A 25495-nucleotide genomic window follows, 5' to 3' on the forward strand; every position below is an offset into this window, starting at 1 on the left:
GAGCAAGAAGAAAATGCATGCGTGCGAAAAGGAAGTGTAATTTGTGTAATTCATAACGAAGGTTCACCGAAACAGAAAAGAAGATAAGCGCGGCACTCTACCTCTTCGTCATTATTATTTCCCTATGCCTCGATATAAATTTTGGCACCAAACCCAATTGCAGTTGTCTTCTTTCCAGGCATCAGGGAACAGTATATAACATTTTGAAATGAATATGTAAGGGCGACTGACTATGCTTGTTTGATTTTACGTGGAAACACCCAATATAGAATGAATTCTTTCGTCGGCCTGGAGTCCTCTTTGCATGATTATGATGACGTCCTTAGTCGTAACGGCACATAACCACGGTGGGGGATCTGCCAAGGTGCATTGCAGATACAAAAGGCTCGTGGACAAGGAGTGGAGTATTTGGATAATTCTGACTCTTACACTAGAACTGGCACAAAAAAAAAGAAAAAAAAAGAGCAAAAGCGAAGTTATTTTCTTTTTTTTTTTTTAGCAGATAAATGTGATTATAGTCGAGGATGGAATCGCACACTGGTTTCAGAGCGTATCCCTTAACAATGTAAAGGAAGCCCTAAACGAGAGAGGATGATCTCCAACTAAATTCTACGGAGAGAACTGTATTCACAAAGGTTGGTCATAGATAGCCCTGAACGGCGTAAATTGATTCAGTCGCGGTATTCTGCAACGCAAGAACGTCAATGACATCTCACATTGCCAACTCATTAGCACATCGTACATTCCAAAGAAATTTTAGCTGCTGGTAATCCGCTGTAGCAAGGAGAGGCTCATGGCTCAGGTAGTGGAAATATTGGAAGCCTTGAAAGAATGTTATAGTTAAGTGCACTCTGTTTAGGACAAACGAGACAATAGGTCCACCACGGATGGACTATGTTGAGAAATCAGCCGTCTCATTAGGTATCATGTCACAGTTGCCAGGGACCCAGGGAAAACAAACTTCTGTAATATGTGTCTGTAATTAAGAGTCTGGGAGTATATGTTAACGGCTGCATTTTCATTTTGCAGGGAAGAATCTGTAAAAACGGCAGTATTGTTGGGAAAAAAATTTTCCAGATACTTTTCATAAGCCCATTCATTACATTGACAGGTTCTAGCATTCCCTGGAAGAGTGTCGTCGATTGAGAATATTGTATCAGGCCGCCGGTGGTTAGCTTGTATTAAAGAATTCATTGAAATGGAAATTTTCGATAGGGAATTAGTGAACACAACCTGAAGAAACTTATATCTAGCTCAAACATTACCGAAGAACTGAGTTGCGTTCGTTCTAAAATGATTGACTTATCCCATTAAATCTCCCCCGTCAGGAAGCCACTATATGGCGAAACGTACAAGCCCGCACATATACCAAACCCAGCCCGACACTAAAACATTTGGCCCGCGCAATACCCCACAAATGCATGTTCGTCCCGCGGAGAGGTGTTCGACATGCTTCACATGGTTTGGAACTGCTCCGAACAACGTATATCATACGGTTTACAGAAAATTAGCCATGAGCAGTGGGAGGTGAAGCTGGCTCACACAGCACGCCCCCTTCAGCGCCAGCTGATTGATCAGGCCTGGAGGGCCGTATTCGCCAATGTTTTCCTGGACCTGGGTGAACCACCCGCCTTATTACTTTGTATCAATAAAGTTTATTCCCTCTCTCTCTCTCCCATCCACGCGAAGAGGTACACAGGAGACTGTAGACCTGCTAGTTCATGAGCAAAAACATGTGTCTACACTATCATACCCCTTTGTTGTGTCCAACGTAACTAGAGCTGATACCTCTTTTTGTCTCACAGAAACCCTAATACTTCTCTCCAAGTATGTGCGCACACTAAATCGGACACCCACGTCGAAAACCAATTTGAGCTTCGCTAAAGTCTTGGAGATTAAGAACATGATTCGTGAGGCGGCTGAAGACTACCCGTTCTATAGACATACACCGATCTGTGACATAAACACGATGCGGTGGCGCTACTGTCGCCATGCTGAGCCGACTGGGGGGTGAAAAGTAGGGTCAGCGCCCATAGGAATACATGGAACCGAAAGATTTCAAAGCAGTTTTCTCATTTCGCAGGGCACATATGATGTCGTAATTTAGCACAGAGCAACCATGAACATCCTAGAACAGATCGTGAAAGTATGAAATTTCATTACTCAGCCAAAGTATTTTTAAAACACCGCGAAACGTATGGGGGGTGCGAGTTGGGAGTGCGACCCATATAAACACATGTAAGCACAGCTTACCGCGACATTTTCTCGGTTCAGCAGCGTTGAACCCTTCTCATTTTTTTAGTGAACGTCTTGTATCACGCCCTGGCATCATGTTGCATGGCACACTACATTCCCTTGCAAGTACTGCAAGTCTGACGACTTGCGGGACCGTTCACAGCACGATAAACTGACCGCGCACAGTTGCAGACGACAATGCACCACCGGCCCTGTCGCTAGCAGACGCTCCGAGGAGGCGGTCGCGGTGGGTATCGCCAGCTAGCTGTCGTCTGCTGCAATGCGCAAATCTCGTTCGGTCTATACTGTCGTATGGCGTTTGACAACTGCTTTTTAAATGCAATTCTGTCTAGTATGTATCACTTGAGTGATAGTATTATCAAGCTAATTTACTCTATGCGGCACCATTTCAGACTGTAAACAAAACTACACGATTCGCTAAATGAGCATATTGGGGGTGTCCGGATTCACAACATAGATTATTCGGGGAGTTTTAAAAGTAGACCGCCTCCGCAATGACACAGCATACTTCTTCAAAGCACTGGCAAATGTTCAACGACCGGTCACCACTTCTCGTGCTCTGCGACACGAAAAAAATGTTGCGGTAAGTTCTGTTTACATGTGTTTCTATGGGTCGCCCTCCCAACTCGCACCCCCCTACGTTTCGCAACGTTTTAAAGATACTGCGCCTCGGTCATGAGATTTTATACTTTCACGATCTGTTCTAGGGTGTTTACGGTTACTCTGCACCCAATAAGGACGTCATAGGTGTCCCGTGAAATTAAAAAAACTGCTTAGAAATCTTTCGATTCCACGTATTCCTATGGGCGCTAACCCTACTTTTAATCCCCAGTTGGCTGCGACGCTGTGAGCGCCCTTTGTTTGTAAACACGGTGTTGGTCTATAAGTTTAAGCAGTTAGAGCAATCGGCCGAATACTGCCGATATCAAAACGCCTCACCTAGTTTTTTAGCAGTAAAATTATCTTCGCTGCTTTCGAATGTTGCGGTATGCGGGCTTCTTCCAAAGAGTAATTCGCAATCTGCAAGTGGTCCGGGGAAAAGTCTTGCTTTACTATTTTCAGCATGGCAACTGATACTCTGTAAACTCCAGAGGAAGCAGACTGCATTAACTGCGGACAATAATTCAGATATAGGCACCCCGGTGAAGCCTGCACCCAGATGAAATGGGATGAAGAAAAGGTTGTGCGAGCTTGAAAATGCACAGCAAAGCCTTGGCGTAAATAGATTCCAACTGATATTTCTCTTCTCGCGGGGACAATAGCGTAATGAAAGGAGGACAACACGTTAGCACGTTCCATGTATCTATAGAGAGATTTTCAGTTGAGTGGGTCAGATAAAAAGATGTTCAGACTTGCGTTGTATCTTGGCCTTAGATATCGTTTCTTGAATGAAACTGCAAATAGTTTATCATTTATCCAGTTGTCTGGCCACTGTTTATGGGCTAGGCGCTTCCATGTGGCTTTCCTCTGATGATAAGTTTTTTCACAATCTTCGCTCCACCAGCTCGATGGAGTCTTATTTTTAATGGCCGACTGAACTGTGAACACTGACCGCCAAGTGGCGTCTAACACTGAAGTCAACACTTGTGGACTGCGATTCGATTTATCAGAAGGGGCAGTGGGCGAGGAGGCCTGACCTAAAAGTTTCTTGAACAGTGAAGTATTGAAATTTTTTTTTTTTTTTGTAAAGAACCGGTTGGTCTAAGCGCTCTGCACGCGCAGACCGCTAAATGATGTGCATTGTTACAACAGTCGCGCTGTCAATTACATGAGGGCAAATTCACATTAAACGTTTGACTGAACATTGGCTGCTAATTGTTCCAGAATATTTTCGTGGTACAAAATTGACAGCGGTACGTCTAGTGGCCACTATCCAATCACTTTTACCATCGCGTACTTGTTTTCTTGCATGCTGTAATGACTTTTAAATCATTACGTCACCTTAAATAAAGAATTAATCTCATTTTTTATCAATTTCAACTGCGTCTGATGTCACGGCCCTGTAGACCAATCGTATTATGTGATCGTTGTGGGGTGTTTGACCTGTGCGAAGTCATGTGAAATGTGTGCTATCCCGCTTTTCTGCGGGAAGGCTTACTCTGGGCATACTGCCGCTGTATTAATGAGCGGCTCAAAGAGCATGCGTTAAATTTTAAGAAGAAAGATGGCAAAAGTGTTCTTCTGGTTCTCATATTCTTGCATGTAAATGTGCACAGCGTTTTGAAAAGACGTCGATTCTTGGCAGAAGCAAACATGAACACGCCCGTTTGGCACTTGAAGCATTTCATGTCACTTCTATTCCTTTGTAGGAAGCCGTATATAAGTTCCTGTGCTCAAGACGTTTTTAACATGGGCCAGATATGACACGTCGGTTTCTTGTCTGCTTGCACAAGGGTGGCCTCAGGTCTATACATGCGTTGCTGCCAAGAAGAACAAAGTAGTTATAGTTAACGCCTGTCCTTTTGTCATCTCCATGGATCGTCTACTGTTCGCGCTAATCAGTTACCTTAGGAAATCATGAACCAACTAGGCCCAACCGAAACTTTATTGAAGTCATGTGGTTGGGACGTCACGATCCTTCGGCCAGACCCGATTTTTCGCTCACAACAACGCCGACACCGACACCGGGATTTCCGGTGAATGGAACCCCTAATGCTTCCTCGTCAATAAACAAACAGTAGGTGCAACATGACCATTGCTTTTTATGTGAAATCTAGAGCGTGACAAGGCTATTATCTGGCATAAAATAAGACTAGCTCAAAACACAGGGACAAAGGAACAGAAAAACCGAAAACGACAGCGCCCTGTCGTTTCCGGTTTTTCTGTTCCTTTGTTCCTGTAGTTTGCGCTGGTCGTATTTTATGCTAGTATTAACCAACTGGCCCAAAGAGCTATTTTAATCAAGCTATTATATGTTTTGAAGACGCAGTGAAACTACTGTACGTTCTGTGTACATTACCTCACGCGAAGGCGTGGCTGCACTCATAACAGCGAATGTCCCGAAGATGGCGTAACAGCCTAGCTAATCAGCGCAGAGGCCTGTCGTTACCTCAGACGGCAAATAGCTCAACGCTTTGTTCAATGGAGATTGAAATAACCTTCCCCTACAAATCAGTAACTTTGATCGTTTTTTTTTTTGGTAAGGTCTACGGGACACCATTTTTGACCTTACGTAAGCATACAGGCAACGTATAACTATACCATTTTGCTCTAATAGCTGCGTCAGAGCGCCTTTTTTTTTCTTTTCAGAGTTTGGTATGTAATCGCCTTCCTACTGCTTGTAGAGGTACCACGTTTGCCAGTTTACAGACTGTCCCTAAAGAACACAGACCTAAAGCTTAAGGGTCCTTAAGCTCTAAGCCCAAGCGCTAAATATAAGCCCTGCGCTAACATGGCTATGAAACAGACCATGTTATTTTGTTACTTAAGGCAAAGCCGGTGGATAAAATGACAGAACTTTCAGTGATGTCGCCACGCCAGGATCACGTGACAGCAAATTTTATTGCCGCTGTAATTGATCTGGTTATTGTCACCATTTATGCGCAAGCGTCTATTGTGCATAAAAATGATGTCCGTTTTTTGCTCCAAAACTTCGGATACGAAATCTGGTGGATGAACTGCATGAACTGCACCTTATCTCCTATTCCACCAGATAGATAGGAATGAGGATGGAAGGCAGGGTTGTTAACCAGAAGGACCTCCATTTGGATACCCTACACTGGGGAAAAGGGATAAGAGGATTAAAGAGGGAAAGAGAAAAGGGACGCGGAGTACAGTCAGAGTTTGTCACACAAGCCGGTGGCTATTAAAGAACTAAACAGTGCCTTGTATGCCATAAAGGTGGTTGACTGCCATGGCCATAGACCAAGGATCTCATCCGCCGTTAAAGGGCGAGAATCGAGGCGGTCCAGCGCACAACGCAGCTTATGTCACTCACAAATGCAGGGCATTCACATAAGAGATTTTCGACTGTCTCTTCACAGCCATAATTTTGACAGGCAGGGCTGTAGGCCGTTCCAATCCTGAAAGCATACTTGGTGAACGCAACATCGAGCCATAAACAATTTCAGCGTGGAACACGGGTATAGTTTAGCAACCGCCGCCTCAGGGTACTGGATCCTGAACTGCGCCTTCGCCTTCTCCATCAGATTGCTCGTCGAGAAGCAACATTCCTGTACCGTTTATCTCCTGTTCCAGGCGTTTCAAAGAAGCGAGTCGGTGAATTTTGGTCATACTTTTTTTTTTTTTTGTATGAACATGGTTTCTGCGGCAATCGCACCACGTTCGGCGGAAACAAGGCGGACACCAGAAAGCATGTAAATATCGTAGGTACTAAACTGCTAATTCTTATAATTAACTTTTTTAAGGTGTATATATTTACAGTTAGCTTACAATTAGCTTTTTTAAGGTGTCTATTTACAGTTTACAAATGTTGAGGGTCACCGGAGAAGGCTGCGAACGCGACGGTCACATGGCATCCTCGAGGCGCTGCAGATGAAGTTATGTGATGTTAGGAGGATAGTGAGAGACCGGTGTCACGAAATCGGCGCACATTTTCATCAAGTCGGCACGGCGCGAGGCCCGCGCGGCGTCGCGTGGAAAGCATGTAGAGAAAAGCCCCCTTCCCCGCGCGGGAGAGCGCGTAGCTTTGTACGCGTTGCCGTCACCCTCTTTCCCATTGCCCGGGGAGGACGGTGGTTCATCGGACTGGAATCAGCCAGAAAATTCCAGCATCTTCTATGGGACCTGGCCAATGGCGACGCGCGGCTCGACGGGAGGAAGAGAGAGCGCTATAACCAGCGAAGCTAAGTGCGTGTGCGCGCTAGCTTTGACGCGTGCTAACAAGCAGACGCGGCGCGCCCTATTTAAAGAGACCGCGCCGCTTGATGAGTCAGTCAGTCAGTCAGTCAGTTCGTCAGTCCTTTGCGACGTGTTCGCCTGTGCTTCGGCTGGACTCCCGGGGATCACCCGCTGCTGGCAAGCCCACGGACTTTCAAGGGAGCGGCGCTCGTCTCGTATGGCGGCCACATCGTGACTCTTGAGGCGTCGGACTGCAACAGTGCCCGGTGAACAATTTGGTGTTTGTTTATGTAACTCTCTCGTGTTTCATCTGTTGTAAAGCCTGTGTTATTGAATCATTCTGTAGTTGCATGCTTAGCGTTTGTTATTCTGTGAACCTCTCGTCTGTGCATTTCAAGTGATCTTGTGCGTTCCGTTGTATCGTCTCTTGCTGTGCATAAATTGTGTTTTGTTTGTTACTTCTGACTCCGATCCTTTCTCTGGTTTGAACCGGCGACCGCTGGGCACCAAACGACCACCCCCTTCTGTCACTACAAGGTAGTTGAATTCCGGCTGAGCTTGCCACGCAGGTCGAGGGCATCTCCTTCGCGACCGGAACAGCTACCCCCACTCATTCTAAGGGTGTCTGGGAGTGTGCGCACCGTTAAGGGCGCATCGTTAATAATAACCCCTAATTATTAACGGGTGACAACCGGAAAGCGTGTCTTGATACGGTCCAGACATGGCAGTAATTGAATTACAGTAATGAAATTACTGTAATTTAATTACCTGTTCCAGTAATTTGTAATGTAATTACTTTTCCGGTTTGGCAATTTAGTAATGTAATGAAATACTTTTGGTAGTAATTTCGCAGCAAAAGTAATTAATTACTTTCGAAATTACTTTTACTAAATTGCGCCACTACTTCTTCAATAGACAACAAAGTAGAGTGCAGCGAAACCAGGAACGGCGTGCGGCAAGCCGAAGCCAGCGTAGCGGATCGGCAAAAGGAGACAGAATTGAGCAGAACAGTGCGTCTGAGACCTCGTGTGTAGCAGGGTCACTTGTGTGGCTATCTCATGGCAACCATTCTCTAAGCAGCAGGATACAAGGCGTCAAGGGAATGCCGAAGGGAGAGATGGTGCAAGAAGGCTGATTGAAGACTAGTTGGGAGCGTGGCGCAGTGGCACTCCCTGTTGCGTCGACTAGGGCAAAGTGGTGCCTGTTACACTCGTCACCACAGGGCGAGGGAGGATTGGGGTTGGGGGAGATAGGCGGAAGGGTCCATGGCGTGAGCCACCGTGGCTTGAGCATTACTGAGCAGCTTAGTTTTTGCAAGGATGGATACTAGAAAGTAATTTCAAAGTTATGAATTACTCAGTAGAAGTAATTGCAATGTAATTTCATTACTTTTTGGGAACAGTAATGAGCAACGTAATTTAATTACTTTTCTGTGATTTTCAACAAAGTAATTAGTAATGTAATTTAATTCCTTCTCAAAAGTAATTTTGCTATGTATGATTTTATGGTCCATAGGGTCACGAAGAATCGGACACGACTGAATGACTGAACTGAATTGATTTACAATTAAAAATAACTGGCAGTAATTAACCGCCATATCAGTTCTTAAAATTTCGAAAATGCAAGTACCAAAAGCTCAGTGGCTGAACAAAATTTTGCTGGCCTGAGGTCAAAATACGCGCTATTTCAAAAAACCCGCGCTCGAAGCTCTGCTCTTCGCGCAGTCAATCAATGGCACAAATGCCCCGTTACTTCTGTGCCCCGCCTTCGCTGCGTTGCTCCGTGATGCTCCAGCCCGTGTGGAACAGAGGTAAAGTGGTACTTGCACTGTTGGTTAACGACTCAGAGAAGAGAGCTTGAACTCTGGGTTTCCTAAAGCGCGCGTCTTTTGGCGGGTGACTACCAAAATTTGTTGAGCCATAGCGCCTAGGGCAAGCATCATCATCATCATCATCATCATCGTCGTCGTCGTCGTCGTCGTCGTCCTGACTATACCCACTGCAGGGCGAAGGCCTCTTCCATATTTCTCCAATTAACCTGGTTCTGTGCTAGCTGCATCCACTTGACCCCTGCGAACTCCTTAACCTCCTCCGCCCACCTATCTTTCTGCCGCCCGCTGCTATACGCTTTCCTTCCCTAGGGCAATAGCTTTATTGAAATTGTAACTACTCTTACGTGTCTAATAGGAGTGTTCGCCTATAAATTTCTGATTGCCACTAGATGCCGAACTGTAATAGTTACAATATAAATTACCACAATTTAGTTAATCAGTTTACCAGTTCACTTTGTTCCCTTGGTTTCCGGTGTCCGGCAACGCTGATAGAACTGTGCCGCAGAAGCCGTCTTCATAACTCAAAAAGCCCTGTCATAAAATTAGTGGCCGGCTGCCTTGGAACAGCTGATATAGCATTGCGAAGTAGAACTAAACCCTACGCGACTATAGTGATTTCTGCAAGAATATAGCTTACCCACCTGCATACTCGCCGCCATTATTGACTCTGCAACGCGCAGGGCTTCGTTTCGCCACACGCACTCTTTCTTTTTTATGCTTGCCGTGTTAGTACAGGCTCATGGGCGCTAGGCCGGTAGCTCGCCGAGCCCAGCAACGAGTCTTCGATGGCTAGATTCCGGCATTCACCAACTTTTCTTTGCATTATTATAAAATGACAGGCGACGAAATGTGCGTAGACCGACTTCCAGATTTCGTTCCAGCGGAGAAAGATTTGGCTAAAACATGATTGACCATAGACTTTCACATTTATATTGAGGTGCTCAGGCAGCATTCGTTTCGCGGACAACGGCGTGAAGCAGAAAACACTGAACGGACGTACCCAGTCGGAAAAAACTACAGAAAAGTTTCTGATGTTACGACAGAATTTCTGTGCTGTTTTGGACGGGAAACCTGTCGTGACAACAGAACATTCTGTAGTAACATCAGAAATTTCTTTAGTTACAACAGAATAGTGCTACACAACTACAAACAACAGAAATATACGAAAAACTACAGAACTACAGAAAAATCTGATGGTTACGACAGAACTATAGGATATTTTGTCGTATTTTTGACAAAGTTCTGTAGTTTTTTTCGACTGGGTATGGACGCAGACAGAATTACGGGCTTACACACAGAGAGATGAACTGAAATAATGACAGCGATGGATATATTCTTAAGAGCATTAACATTTAGTAACACTTAAAATTCAGCATGATAAAATCTTTACGGTCAGACAAACAAACACAGACAAATAAACAGGCAGAGAAACAAAGAAACGCAATGGCTTCCCGGATGCTGCGCGGCGTGCGGACCGTGCAGAGTCTAGCTAAATATGTTCTGTTGGTATGGGATCAGAATATGTTAGCAACTTTTTGGCCTGGATGCAGCATACATCTTGCACAATCTTGGCGGAATGGCTGATGTCGGAAGCGAAATGTAGAGAATATGAATGCAAAGCTTTTCACCTGTCTATGTCTGCCGCAATTTGGGGCCGGGGAAAGGCTCTGTTTGGTACTAACTGATTGAGTTCCGGACCATGAAAAGGAAATAACAAGAAGAATAAGATTGGGATGGAGCGCATTTGCTAAGCACTCGCAGATTATGACTAGCAGCTTACCGGTATCGCTCAAGAGGAAAGTATACAACAGTTGCATCTTACCTGTACTCACCTATGGGGCTGAAACGTGAAGGCTAACCAAGAGGGTTCTACTTAAGTTGAGGACAACTCAGAAGGCTATGGAACGAAAAATGGTAGGGGTATAGGAAGCGTGCAGAGTGGGTCAGAGAAAAAACTCAAGTTACCGACATTCTAGTGGAAATTAAGAAGAAGAAATGGGCATGGGCAGGTCGCTGAGGGTAACAAACTGGATTCCAAGGGAAGGAAAGCGTAGCAGAGGGCGGCAGAAAACTAGGTGGGCGGATGAGATTAAGAAGTTCGCAGGGGTCAAGTGGATGCAGCTAGCACAAAACCGGGTTAATTGGAGACATATGGGAGAGGCCTTCGCCCTGCAGTAGGTATAGTCAGGCTGATGATGATGATGATGATGATGATGATGATGATGATGATGGTGATGATGATGATGATGATGATGATGATGAGTTAAAGTATTGAACGGGTTGGGGGGGGGGGGTTAAAGGGGTGTTTCAATGTGGGCTTCCATTAACCGCGCTTACCCCGACTGCCCTCCTGATACGAACTCAATCAGGCCAACGCGCAAAGCTGCAGCATGTAGCGGATTTCAGGTTGCGCCACGTCATAGTCGCTTTCGTTTTTTAACATACCCATAGAGAGCAAGCAGCATTCAACAAAAGACTGCCGGGGTAGCAGTCGGACAGCTGTTGCCAGAACTTGGATATTAATGCCTGCTTATTGCTTTAAATGAACCACGATCGAGGTATGATGACCAACCGACACGGCAATCATAATAGAGAGATTTAGCTTACCGTGATCCGTGATCCGCGATCCGCCACCGTGACCCGCTACCGTGCGTGGGCGGGGCGGACAAGCGTATTGGTCCCGACGCGACAGGTCTATGTGCCGGATGGATGGATGGAATATAGGAGCGTCCCCTTTGAAACGGGGTGGTAGCAGTAGCTATCATGCTCATTTCCAGTATGTTCCGACATCCAGTATGTGGCGCCATGTATCGGCGTCAAGGGATTCGGGAATGCGCAGTGGAACGCGCGGGGGCGGGTCACGGTAGCGGATCGCGGATCACGGTAAGCTAAAACTCTCTAATATAAGCGGTTTGCTTCCGCACAAGGGTCGCGAAGCATACCTGAAGGCGCTGCGGCTGGACACCTGAGAAGCGAGCTGGCACGACATGTCTGGCTCACTCGCATGAGAGAGAATGGGAAGGCTCATGGCCATGGATATTAAGTGAACGCGCCCCTACACCGGGTGCCTCTGGCCCTAGTGACGCCACTGGAGGAGCGGATAGACGGACTCCTCCAGAGCGAATGACAGCGGACTGACGGAAAATAGACAAACATGTCCATCGCAAAAATGACATCGTGTAGGCTGTTCTGTATTACACAGCCACAGGGGGCTCTTTCTGGACGACACCCACTTCTTTTCACATCCACATAATGTTCATGCCATAAGCGAGAAGGTGAACGCAAGATATTGTGATACTTAAGCCACACTGATTGGTCGAGCTAGCTGACTTGGGCAATTTGCTTACCCCGACTCAATCCGCTACTGTCAGGATCATTTAAATGAGGCTATAGAAGGTCGACTGAATGCACTCACGGCAGAAGGGAGACTGTTGGTTCGTCTTGAAGTACATCTTGACCGGGCCTTCCTGGGGTCGGGACGCGATGGACGACAGACCCACGACGGCGCAGCCTGTCCCGCTGCGACCACAGTCGGCGCACTCCCCCGCTAAGAAGAGTTCGTAGCTGGAGCACTCGTAGGCCAAGAAGGCGCACTCTCCCAGGTCTTGGCTCTTCTCCCTCTCCAATGCCTCGGTCATAAACTGGTTAGCTCTCTCATGACGGCAGACGACCGAGTCTCGAAAGCCTGTCTGGGAAACAATGCCACAGAACAGACAAAAGCGGAGACAACTGTGGTAGGCATTGCGGGAGCATCGGTTCTTTTTTATCGCATAAAAGAGACCGTTTCTCAAACACAATATAAATAGATACTAGCTCGTTTCGGTAATGAAACATTAGTTCCTGATCGCCTCGTGGTCTGTTATTTATTAATGTTATGATTTCGCGGTGCTCTTCTGTTATCGCGTACCGTTTGGTTGCGATCCTCTATTTTTTTGTGCCGCGTTCTGTTACAGTGGTCTCTTAGAGTGCTATTCTGTCGTCTCTGGTTTGTCTGTGCTCCCTGTACATGGTGTACCTACATTTGGCATTCTCTGTACTTAACTCCAATATAGACTTTTTCTCACGAAAAACAAAAGAAAATTTGCATTGTCTGTTCTGTAGAACTTTTGTAGCCGGGGCTTTCTATCTATGTTGGCTGTTCCTTCACATTATGTGCTACAAGCTAATGAGTATGAGTGAGATAAGAGACGCACAGACTGGGATATTAGGGATTAGGCGAGTATCAGAGCATATATACGCGAAAGAAAATCCTGAAGGGCAGCCCTAAATGTCGCGTCGTGGCTTTAAAAGCAGAGATTATTTGTCGCGCAACTTTTCGGCGCTCACAATGAGGGTGCCGGAGTCATTATAGAAGACTGATGTAGGGCTCTACAGTAGCCATAGTAGTCAAGACAAGAATGAAATTGGCTCTAATGAAAAGCAATCAAACGTTCCGCCAGTAGCGAAGGACATGGTTAAGAAAGCCTTAGAAGCTACGCATAGGGGGAAAGCAGCTGGGAGGGCTATGGTAACTACAAAGTTTTTGAAGAACGAAGGGGGGGGGGGGGGGGGGGGTAGTATCGTGATAGAAAAACTGGCCACCCTGTATACGCTAAGATCAAATGGCTTGGTTGATTGGTTTATGGGGTTTAACGTCCCAAAGCGACACAGGTTATGAGAGACAACGTAGTGGAGGACTCCGGAAATTTCGACCACCTGTGGTTCTTCATCGTGCACTGACATCGCACAGCACACGGGCGCTCAATCGAAAAGCGGCCACCGCAGCCGGAGTTCGATCCCTCATCCTTGGACACAGCAGTCGAAAGCCCTATAGCCACGGCACCACAATGGCAGGAATTAAAATCAAATGTCAGAGTTCCAAGGTCAGACGTCGATGCTTCCCATATGCGCACCTCTTTATTTCCCGCTTCACTTTATAAAATAATGTTTTCGCACTAAACTGAGAGGTGATTTGTTTGGTGTACTATAATGTGCCACTATTACGCCTTCGTCTGACGGTGAGTCGTGCGAAGAGTTAAACACTGTAAACATTGGGACTACCTTGCACAGCCCCCTTCTTGAGAGAGAAGTTCTTGATGATGCGTTCGCAGCCCGGCTGGGTCACGCCTCCGTTAGGATAGAAGTCAAGGTGCCCGACGGGGTCTATCATGCCCAAGCCGACTGGAAAGGGGAGACACCGTTTGTTAGATGTGGCAAAAGCGACATGCCCGCGTCACGAATTTTTGTTTCTCTTCCGACTTATAATACCTGGAAGAAGTCTAGATACAGGGACCCAAGGATTGCTAGAAACATGCTTTGTAAGAAAGAGCTTTGCAGACGTAACATGTTCGGGGTGCTGAGTGGTAGCGAAATATATTTTTAATGTGCGATGTTTTAAAACCTTCTTTTCTGTTTCTTCTATCACCCGCATCTGCGTCACTATATCGGCTGAGTTTCTGATTATTTATTTATTTACTTTTTCATACCCTCAAGCACCGGGGCATATAGAGGGGAGTGGGGAAACATACAGCAAACGAAAAATAGATAAAAAAGGCAAGTATGCAAGGTAACCTATTGAGAAAATACAAATATTCAAAGAGAATAAAATATTACTCATAGAAATCACAAAAGCAGCACACAAAACTGATAACAAACTGCACTAAAGAAAAGAAAATTTGAAATAAGAATGCTAACACATGGCATTGCATAAAAGGAGCCTCATCAGAGATCAGACACTGATGGTAATCAGCATAATCTGCTATGCAAGCCACGGCTGCGGGAAAGTGGTTCCAAAATTTTGATATGTGAGGGATCAAACTTTATAGGCCAAAACCGTGTTTACAAACAAAGGGGGCGCTCGCGGCGCCGCAGCCGACTGGGAGGGAAAAATAGGGTGAGCGTCCATATGAATACATGGAATCGAAATATTCCAAAGCAGTTTTCTCATTTCACGGGGCACCTGTGATGTCGTTATTCGGTAAGAAGCAACTATGAACATCCTAGAACAGATCATCAATATATGAAATCTCATTATCGAGGGAAGTATTTTTAAAATACCGCGAAACATGGGGGGGAGGGGGGTGCGAGTTGAGAGGGCGACCCGTAGATATACATGTAAGCACAACTTACCGGAACATTTTTCTTATTTTGCAGAGCATCAGAAGTGGTGGCCGGTCGTTAAACGTTTACCAGCGCTTTGAAGAAATGTGTGATAAAGTATGGTGCTTCATTACGGAAGCAGTCTACTTTTAAATCTCCCCGAATAACCTGTGTTATGAATCCAGATACAGCCAAAAGGCAAGCTGGGAGTAGCGAATCGCGCAGTTTTGCTTACAGTCTGATATGCTGCCGCATAGGGTAAATACGATTGATAATACTGTCGCTCCAGTGATACGTCCTAGACAGAATTACATTTAAAAAACAGTTGCCAAACGCCATACGACAATATGGACCGAACGAGATTTGCGCATTGGAGCAGACGACAGCGCAGCTTGCGATACCCACCGCGGCCGCCTCCAGCTCCGGGGCGTCTGCTAGCGACAGCGCCGGTGGTGCATTGCCGTCTGCAACTGTGCGCGGTCAGTTTATCGTGCCGTGAACGGTCCCGCAAGTCGACTTGCAGTACTTGCAAGGGAGTGTTGTGACATGCAAGATGATTTCGGGGCGTGATACAAGACGTTCACCAAAGAATGAGAAGGGTTCAACGCTGCTGAAACGAGTAAAACGTTGCGGTAAGTTGTTTTTACATGTGTTTTCTATGGGTAGCCCTCCCAACTCGCACCCGCATGCGTGTCGCGGTATTTTAAAAATACTTCGCCTCGTTAATGAGATTTCATAATTTCGTGATCTGTTCTAGGATGTTCATGGTTGTTCTGTACCGAATAACGAGGTCATAGGTGCGCCGTGAAATTAGAAAATTGCTCTGAAACGTTTCGGGTCCATGTATTCGTATGGGCACTAAGCCTAGTTTTCACCCCCAACCGGCCCAGGCTGGCGACGGAAGCGCCAGTGCATCGCGCTTACGTCACAGATCGGTGTTGGTCAATGTGTTATTTAGCTGTCATTGGCAAAAACCATGTGGTGATTCATGTACAGTAACGTCTTGTGCATCATTAACTAAAACAAAATGCATCCAGAATTTGTGCATGCTCATTTAACCATTTCCCTTCCTTGAACCAAATCACTGAAGAGGCTCAGCGGAAACTTGCTACGTGTGGCAAGGAATTTTAACTGCAAGTAAATAGAGGCTGCTTCATCACCTGGAGGTGAAGATTGCGGCTACAATATCAACGGCTGACTATTGAATAATTACACAATCACGCTTACGTCACAGATCGGTGTTGGTCTATAAGCACATTTTCTGATGACAAAAAAAAAATAGATCCAGTCTTGTGCTGATGATCGACACGGAAAGAGCGATAGGTGCATGCCGTGACAAGACGTATGTACACTTAGTGGTGATAATAAAGTTTGTGAACAATGCATAAGCGCAAAGACTGTCTACGCTGCAGGGGAGGTAATAAAATATTAGATTTAATTGCTGCTATACTCGCGGTCCGGTTCTAATAAAACTTGCTGCGTTATACCGAACAAGCTCTAATGCAGTGCAAAGGGTGGCTAGGTGAGCGTCTAAAACGGGTGCGGCATACTCCAATTTCGAATAAAAAGTGTTTTATAAAGTCGTAATTTTAAAGAAGTCGGGGTATTACTGAACTGCGACGCAAATAACCTAACTGTCGGTTAGTGCTGCTAATAATTAGTTCGATGTGCGGTTCGTAAGTTAATGATAAGGATATAAGCAAGCCCAAAATACCGATAGGATGTTACGGATTCAATCGGAATACCGTCCAGGGTATAGGACAAGAGATTGTTATTCTGTCTGTAAACTTTCATTAAAGCGCAATTTTAAGGTTTTAATTGCATTTTCAATTTATTGCACCAAAGAGAGATGGAATACAGATCATTCTAAAGGCAGTGTTTGTCGTCTTCAGGTATTAATTTCGCGATATAAAACAGTCATCAGAGTACAAGTCTATAGATTCTGAAACAACAGAATCAGGCAAATCATTAATGTATATTAAAAGAGAAGTAGGCTTAGTGCGGAACCTTGGGGACCATCTGAAGTAACTTCGGTTAACGTGGAATTGTAGTCATTAAGTGTTACATATTGCAAACGGTTAGTAGTTGAACTGCAACCAGGCTAGAACATTATTATCTACGGTTAGAGCAGAAATTTTAAGCATAAGTACTCCGGGTATCACCTATTGAAATGCTTTGGTGAAATCGAGAGATATGCACTCGGCCTGTGAATTTTCGTCGAAGATAGTATGCCGGGAATGTGTAAAAAGGTGTGCTTCCCCAGAAAACGTTCGCAGGAAACCGTGCTGATCAAGAGTGAAAACAGAATTGGATTCCAGAACGTTAAACATCTTTCAATATATGCTCTATTAGCTTGCAAGGAATGCTTGTTAACGAAATAGATCGTAATTCGGAGAGGAATGTTAGTTACCTGATTTATGTAATGGAACCACCTTCCCTATTTTCTATTCCGAGGGCAGCGTCTTATCCTCAAATGACTGGCGGAAAATAAAATTTTAGCCAGAAAAAGTGATGCATATATCGTGGTTTGCTTCAATCACTTAGAGTTAACAACACCATATGTATAAGATGAAATTTCAATGAATAAGTTATTTTCTCAATACTATAAGGATTATTAGAAATCGAAAATGTACAGCAAAATGTACAGCGCGGCGCAGTGCATGTTGGGTTCGTGTTACATGACGGAAAACTGAATGAAAATTTGTGCTCTTGAAAATACATCGGAAAATACGGGGTATTCAATAGGTTGGAGGGGCTCGCCAAATTCGCCGTGAGGAGATATTATTGCATGACTTTCGTTAGGGTACATTCCAGAATATCCTTGGGTTATTTATTGGCACATTAGGCAGAGTGGTATTGTATGTATGTATGTATGTATGTATGTATGTATGTATGTATGTATGTATGTATGTATGTATGTATGTATGTATGTATGTATGTATGTATGTATGTATGTATGTATGTATGTATGTATGTATGTATGTATGTATGTATGTATGTATGTATGTATGTATGTATGTATGTATGTATGTGTTTGTGTGTGTGCGTGTGCGCACGCGTTTTTGACTAACTCCCAGATCTCTTGTACGCTTCGTAGCTCGAAACCTTCGAGCAGCGTCTCCAAATTGCTGCCTAGTTTTTCATTGATGACACTAAATATGATTTACCGTAATTAAACAAAGTTAATTGTCCCTTCTAAGTCTACCTGCCTGCCTGCATGCGTGCATGCCGTGCTGAGAACTGCACTACACGAATGTGTAGTGCAACTGGCCACCGCATTGTTTGCTTCTAACTACTTCTATTCTGCTATAGCAATAAAAAGGCACGTTTGTTATAAACGTGAGCGCACTCATAACGTAGAATTTGCCGGGAGAATCCAATCCATATACAAGCGTCAGAAGCGCCACGCAGAGAAACATAGCCTTGTAACGCGGATTTATTAGGCAGGCACTCAAAGTGTTATATATTATCCTCTTTTTCTTCAGTCGCTATTCCGGAAATTACAAGCGCCCACGTGAGCAGAGCGCCACATCTCAACATCATAAGAAAGGCACGCTACAACAACATGGATATCCGCGAAATTAGAAGGTTGAACAGCCGTCGCCATAACGGGGTCGTAGAGCATGGCCGCGAAATTCGGGGCTCATGGGTTCGGATCCTATGTTTATATTATAATAATCCAAACATAGGATCCGAACCCCCCCCCCCCCCAATCTCACGTTAACTAACACTAAAAATATATATAAAAAAAACGTGCTTTCTCTGGCGTCAGTGGTTGCTGACTCCTTTTATATTCCATCACCAGCCCCTCATTTCCGTTACATTTGTTTGCTGATCGCCTTCCAAAACAACATCGCGCAGTTAAGGACCCCGCTTTCCGGACTAGCGCTTCGTCAGCGAAATTCATTGTTTTTCATTTCGCAGCTTTCTCAAATAATGCCATTTAATTATGTAACAACAAATCAGGGCGGGTAGCAAGTTCTACAACATGTGGTGCTGTCAAATACTGAAATGTGGCAATCTGAGTGGCTGTCCTTCATTCAAATCACGTGCTCGATATAGCGCAAACGCCTTGATTTGCACGGTTGAAAGCACTGAGAGAAACCACTCTCGGCGAGCATCAAACCGCATCATATATATGCTAGTATGTCCTTGTGACACTGCATCTTATTTGTATCACTTTGCCCATCATCAGTCGATAATCTGTGCGCTCAGTGTCCATTCACGGAGCCGTGGTGAGAGCCACACGATAATGCAGAGCTCTGCTGGTGTAAGTCAACCACTACTAGATTTAGGACGTAATAATGTCGTCGTCCAACCGACCTATACACGCTATCGCACGTCGGACGATTTGCATAGCACGACACTCGTTTCCAGGACTCTTTGATGTGATCAGCTAGAAAAGATTAGAAATAAAAATTCTTGCCTTAATATGGCAATAGAAGACAGTGCGAATGCCCAGAATACTATCTTACCACTGCAAACGCGCAACAATGTTTAAAAGTTTGTGTGGACTCCTCTCCCAAGTATACTTAGCAGCTTGACCACCAATGGCGCGTCAGTCGCTTTACACGCCGCCTAAAATAAGCTAATTTATGTTACGGGCACAACTTAAAATGTAGCAGGTAATACCTACCTGTCATCGGGAATACAAAACGCTTGCCATCGGTGTGAATGGCGTCTACGAAATCAGCGTCGCTCGGGTCCAGCCGCACTGTGGCCGGCATACCTTCGAAAAACGGATCGGCTGGGTCTAAACCTGCGGGAGACAAAACGCATACGCACGATGACTTTTCCGTCGTTGATGACTGGGCCATCATAATCATTATCAGCAGCAGCCGATTATAGCCTCTGCAGGTCGAAGGCCTCTCCCATACTCCTCCAATTACTTGGACCGGGATATGTGCCCCTATTACTCAGATTACACTCAATGCCGCCAAACCGGGAGCCCTTGTTTGTAAGCCTTGCGACAGCATAACACACCCCAGCGTAAACGACACTTTCCCCAGTAAATCCGCCTTCGACATTGTGAGCGCAGAATCAGGGGTATGCCCCTGGCAGGTTACAGTTTGCAAGTGACGCCGTTGGGCACTGATTGGTAGGCGAGTTCTGTGACGTCACGAGTCTCTATAACATGGCTTAGTTGGCAGGAGCCGCCATATGGTGCTCCGCCTTTGAAGTGGAAATTTAATCCTTGGATCTCTAGTCAGAGAAGCTACTTCTAGGCCACGGCTTCACTTAAATCGTATGGCTTCACTAAAATCGGGTCGTCTTTCGCACAGTGGGTTAATAAATTAAGCGTGTACGCTGAGTTTACGTGAGGTAATAGAAGCACAAACTGAGGGTTCAGTGTATCATCAAGTGCCAAAAACCTTGCAGGAGGTCCAGGAACAGCAAGGGGAGCCGCAGAGGGAAGATATCAGTGCTCTCGCGTCATTTGCCCCCTCTCCAAATCACAGTTTAATGCAGCACACAAATCAGCGTTTGAGACATGCGCCTGTCTCCCGGCTTCACGCAGGTACAGCAGTGACTAGTGGCACCTTTTCTTTTTCCATTATTGTCGGTGGTGGTGGTAAAACGTTTATTGGTTCTTGAGCTTTACAATTACAACCTATACTCAAAATCGCGTAGGGTGGCCGGTAGCTTGAGGCACTCAGCGACTCTTAGAGCCCAGCCCACCAGCTCCTTTGGTTCAGCCGTATCTGAGCTGGGCACCGCGATCTCCCGTCACTTTTTGTCTGTTAGTTGCCAACTGCGGACTGGCTGGAGATCAGAGCAAATGTAGAGTATATGGTGAAAGTCTGCTTTGGGTGCCCCGCAGAGCGTGCATACAGCGGAGAAAGGGCAGGGGTGGAAATGGGCAAGCTGAGCTGGAGACAGAAAGGTACGCGACTGGAGCTGGCGCCAAGTCACCTGCTCGAGTTCAGAGATAGATTTGTAGTGGTTCTGCCGTTAAAGTGATCGAATGCTGATCCCAGGTATGCGGGTTCAATATCAGTCGCAGCGGCCGCTTTTATCAGCGAAATCAGGGGGTAGACGAGCCGTACGTGAAAGTGCTGGAAGCTATATAGTGGCTGCACAGCAACCATATTTCTGCATAAAGAAAGTAACAAAATTCCCATAAAGAAAGGTGTTAGGCAAGGAGACACAATCTCCCCAGTGCTATTCACAGCTTGCTTAGAGGAAGTATTCAGAGACATAGAATGGGAGCAGTTAGGGATAAGGGTAGATGGAGAATACCTCAGTAATCTGCGATTTGCTGATGACATTGCCTTGCTAAGCACCTCAGGGGTTGAACTGCAAATAATGATTGATGAACTAGACAGGAAAAGTAGAAAGGTAGGCTTGAAAATCAATATGCAGAAGACTAAGGTAATGTTCAACAGCCTCGGGAAGGAACAGCAGTTTACATTAGGTGGCGAAGTACTGGAAGTAGTAGGCGATTATGTCTACTTAGGACAGGTAGTAACCGCAGATCCGGACCATGAAAAGGAAATAATAAGAAGAATAAGATTGGGATGGAGGGCATTTGGCAAGCACTGGCAGATTATGACTAGCAGCTTACCGGTATCGCTCAAGAGGAAAGTATACAACAGCTGCATCTTACCTGTACTCACCTATGGGGCTGAAACGTGGAGGGTAACCAAGAGAGTTCTACTTAAGTTGAGGACAACCCAGAGGGTTATGGAACGAAAAATGGTAGGAGTAAGATTAAGAGATAGGAAGCGTGCAGATTGGGTCAGAGGAATAACTCAAGTTCCCGACATTCTAGTGGAAATTAGGAAGAAGAAATGGGCATGGCCAGGACATGTAGTGCGAAGAGAGGATAACCGATGGTCGCTTAGGGTAACAAACTGGATTCCAAGGGAAGGAAAGCGTAGCAGGGGGCAGCAGAAAGTTAGGTGGGCGGATAAAGTTAAGAAGTTCGCGGGGGTCAAGTGGATGCAGCTAGCACAGAACCGGGTTAAGTGGAGAAATATGGGAGAGGCCTTCGCCCTGCAGTGGGTATAGTCAGGCTGATGATGATGATGATGATGATGATGATGATACTACTCCATGTCTTGATAAGAAGGTCAACTTTGGCGAGTGTTTGACCTTGAGCTGGTGGTTCACAGGTGTGACTGAGCCGTCATACTACGTGACGCGCTGCGTAGAGGCGCAGCTCCACGCACCCGCCTATCTTCGCTGCTGTGATATCACCTGTGATTAGGAGAGTATAACAGTTGCTTTGCCGGCGGCTTCTCTTCCAGTTTCGTCATGGATGGGGTGTGCGCTGGACCGAGTGTGTAAATTCTTCGGCGGCATCGTCCGGCCGCGTCCGAGCATCCAAAATAGCTCTCGTTCGGTTTCTAGCCAGGTTTAGAAGAGTTAAACTTCACCAATTTTTACTAACAGGAAAAGCGATGCACTCGTGCACTGCGCGATGTAAGAGCAGTTTGAAGAACACCAGATGGTCAAAATATCCAGCGCCTTCCGCTGCAGTGTCCCTCGCAGCCTTTCTTCGGGAATTTACACCCTGTAAACAGAACTAAACGTCTCCTATTCTCCTGTGCACACACATAACGCTCTTCACTGTCTTCATGTTAAGTTCAAATTTCAGTCGCTGTGCACTGAAGAATAGCTTCACGCATACATGCAGCGACAGCTCCTATTTGCTCTTCACATATTTCCGGGATAGATACGTTCGCATAGGGCACTGAGGAATGGAGCCACATATGTGTGCTGCTGGAGTACACAGCAACTAAAATGAAGTTTTTTTTCACTTTTGTTGCCTCTCTTAGCATGACGACGGCTTTTTCGTACGAACCATTCAGCTTATATATATATATATATATATATATATATATATATATATATATATATAAGGTGATACACGGTGGAAAAGCAGTAAACTTTAATCCGACGTTTCGGCCGGACCCCGGCCAAAACGTTGGATTAAAGTTTACTGTTTTTCCACCGTGTGTCACCTACTTTACGTTTGCGCCCTACCGGACCCATTCGAGCTTCAACCCCCTCCCTATATATATATATATATATATATATATATATATATATATATATATATATATATATATATATATATATATATCATTAGTTTACACTAAAGGAAAGAGGCAATATCTGGGGAGACCTGAATCGCGCCTTAGGGGAAGGGAAGAAATGGAAGCCGTAGTGGAGGGCTGCGGAGTAATTTCGACCACCTTGGGATCTTTAACGCGCACAGACATCGCACAGCACATGGAAAACACTTGGTTTCACCTCCATCGAAAAGCAGGCACTCACCCGTGATTCTTCCAAGGCCTCGCAGCTTCTGCCCCGCGTAGCCTCCTATATGGGAGCCCAAACTGTGACCGATGATGTGAAACTTGTCAGGTGTGACTCCAAATGCTTCCTTCAAGAAACCGTTCAAAAAATGTTAAGAAAGTACCGGGGCATACTAGGCGGACTAAGAGAAGTGCTCGAGTGCATGTCGTCGATACCTGGAGTTGCTCGACAAGCCGGGCGATCTCGAGGCCCACGATGCGGGTGTTTGCCGTTGCCTGGATGTAGTCGAACCTGCTGCCGTGCGCCCAATCCACGAGGATCACGTTGAAGTTGCCCAAAGACAGTAGAGCGTCTTTAATTGCCTAGAAAGTAGAAAACAAATTCACGCTCCTACGTCGATGGCGCACAGGCAGGATGAACAGCATAAGCTTCGCGTGCGAAAGTAAGCAGTGTTGCTGGCTAGAGACAAAATGCATCGACTAAAAGTAGACGAAGACAAGTCCTCGTGTCGAAACGTTTGCTGTATTGAAAGCCTTAGTCCTTAGTCCTTCATCCTTAGTCCTTAGTCCAAAGACTTCCTTAGTCCTTGCTCATTTTGCTTTGCTTCCCGCAATTTTATCTCCCTGCCATCTCTGTACTCAGGTAAGTTTGTTTCCCAAGGAAAAGTCGGGAAAGCCAGGGACGTCATGAATGTAATTATGGAACGGAAAGACTTCCTTAGTCCTTGCTCATTTTGCTTTGCTTCCCGCAATTTTATCTCCCTGCCATCTCTGTACTCAGGTAAGTTTGTTTCCCAAGGAAAAGTCGGGAAAGCCAGGGACGTCATGAATGTAATTATGGAACGGAATTTAATTGCACCAGTATCCCAGGACCCCATAAGAATAGCCTCCATCACTGCTAGACGCGTTTCACAGACGTGCACCCTTATCTGATGCCTCCCCGCAAGAGCTCGAGTTAAAAGTGAAGCTTTTGAAAAACGTAGTGACTTAGCTAGGTGAGTTGAGTACTCTCGAGTGCCGTGAGGTCTTATGTCCGCTTTTCTTTTTCATTCTGCAAACTTTAGTAACTATTCTAAACTAATTGCATAATCTTCTATATTCCTTATTCCCGAAACATCCGTCAATTATTATGTCGCACATTGTCTCTAATAACAAACTGAGATGCTTCGAACATGATTCCATTTATGCAGATCCTTTTACCTGTTTGAAGAGACTCTAAGGTATACGCTAGCATCTCTGCTAACCCTACGGCTGGGAAAGAAAATAATCGTGAATGGTACCGTGGTAAACCATTTCAGTTCTAGGTTTTTTTTTTAATATACTTCTTAATAAGTACTTTTTCCCCTCCAAACCAATGTGTAGAAAGTTAACTGAGTGTTCGTTAGTGATAAACTAATTTTACTGAGGGAAAAGGCGATGCAGACTACGCCACACGACTATTAACAGCTCTAAACTAGTTTCACATGTCTAAGAAACTGTCGACAAAGTAGACACTTGGGCATGTTGGTTTGACATTATCGGTGCAGCGCATATGCGACGAGGTCGAGAGGAGGTCTGTGTCACCTCTCGTTTTCATCGCATATGCGCTGCACCGATAAAGGAAACTGTCTTTTTTTTTTTTTTTTTCATAAATACAGTTCCATTTAGCTGGAACATCCGGTGTATACTTCTGAACCGCACATCCTTGTGTTTGCTTGCCAGTGATAAACAGACATCAAAACTTGGTTCTCTCCTCCTCTTGCAGTTCTCTGCAAGGCGCTCTTTATTGTCTTCCGAGACGCTCAACAGTTATCAAAACCTAGCCATGCTTCTTAGGACACTTAAATAATTGTCAGGCCAATAGGAATGACTGGTCACGCCAGTTGACGCGACCTCCCTGCACAGGGCGGACGTTGGCAGTATCGTACTAGAGACAGAACCTTAAGATGTTAAACCATTGCATGATAAGAGCGATATACCCCCATGGGAAAGTCGGGAACCTTCTCGACCTGCATGAACCCGTGAGAGAAGACCTTGGTTTCAAGATCAGGGTCGTAAGAGGATTGCCGCAGCTGCTCCGCGGTGACGTTCCACGCGAAGATATCTGGTGTGTCCAGCATGTGGGAGTTGTATAACTGGAAGTGGGTGCCTATCTTGGCCCGCGGCCATGGTTTGGCATTGACGAAGCGCATTTTGGAGTCATAGAAGTCCGTCAGGTTCAGGCAGCCGAGTTCCTCGTAGCAGGCAGACATGGGTCCTGCATGTATTAAAGCCGAGAGAGTAATGC

General features: G+C 45.5%; 2 protein-coding genes across 2 annotated transcripts in view; both read right to left on the reverse strand.

Moving 5' to 3' along the window:
- Positions 1-25465, reverse strand: part of LOC146182003 (pancreatic triacylglycerol lipase-like) — a 28985-nt gene extending 3520 nt beyond the window's left edge. The window contains exons 1-6 of the mRNA XM_084575588.1: positions 25188-25465; positions 23446-23592; positions 23249-23357; positions 19602-19724; positions 13928-14047; positions 12303-12572 (exon numbers count right to left, since the gene is read on the reverse strand). Of these exons, the coding sequence (XP_084431714.1) occupies positions 12303-12572; positions 13928-14047; positions 19602-19724; positions 23249-23357; positions 23446-23592; positions 25188-25460 (1042 nt within the window). The 5' untranslated portion in view covers positions 25461-25465. The remainder of the gene's footprint in view (positions 1-12302; positions 12573-13927; positions 14048-19601; positions 19725-23248; positions 23358-23445; positions 23593-25187) is intronic.
- The window catches only part of LOC146182002 (uncharacterized), a 223046-nt gene that overhangs the window by 13762 nt on the left and 183789 nt on the right, over positions 1-25495 (reverse strand). The window lies entirely within an intron of this gene.

The sequence above is a fragment of the Amblyomma maculatum genome, chromosome 8 (assembly GCF_055883805.1).
Source record: "Amblyomma maculatum isolate TAMU_Amacu chromosome 8, ASM5588380v1, whole genome shotgun sequence".
Taxonomy (NCBI): Eukaryota; Metazoa; Arthropoda; class Arachnida; order Ixodida; family Ixodidae; genus Amblyomma; species Amblyomma maculatum.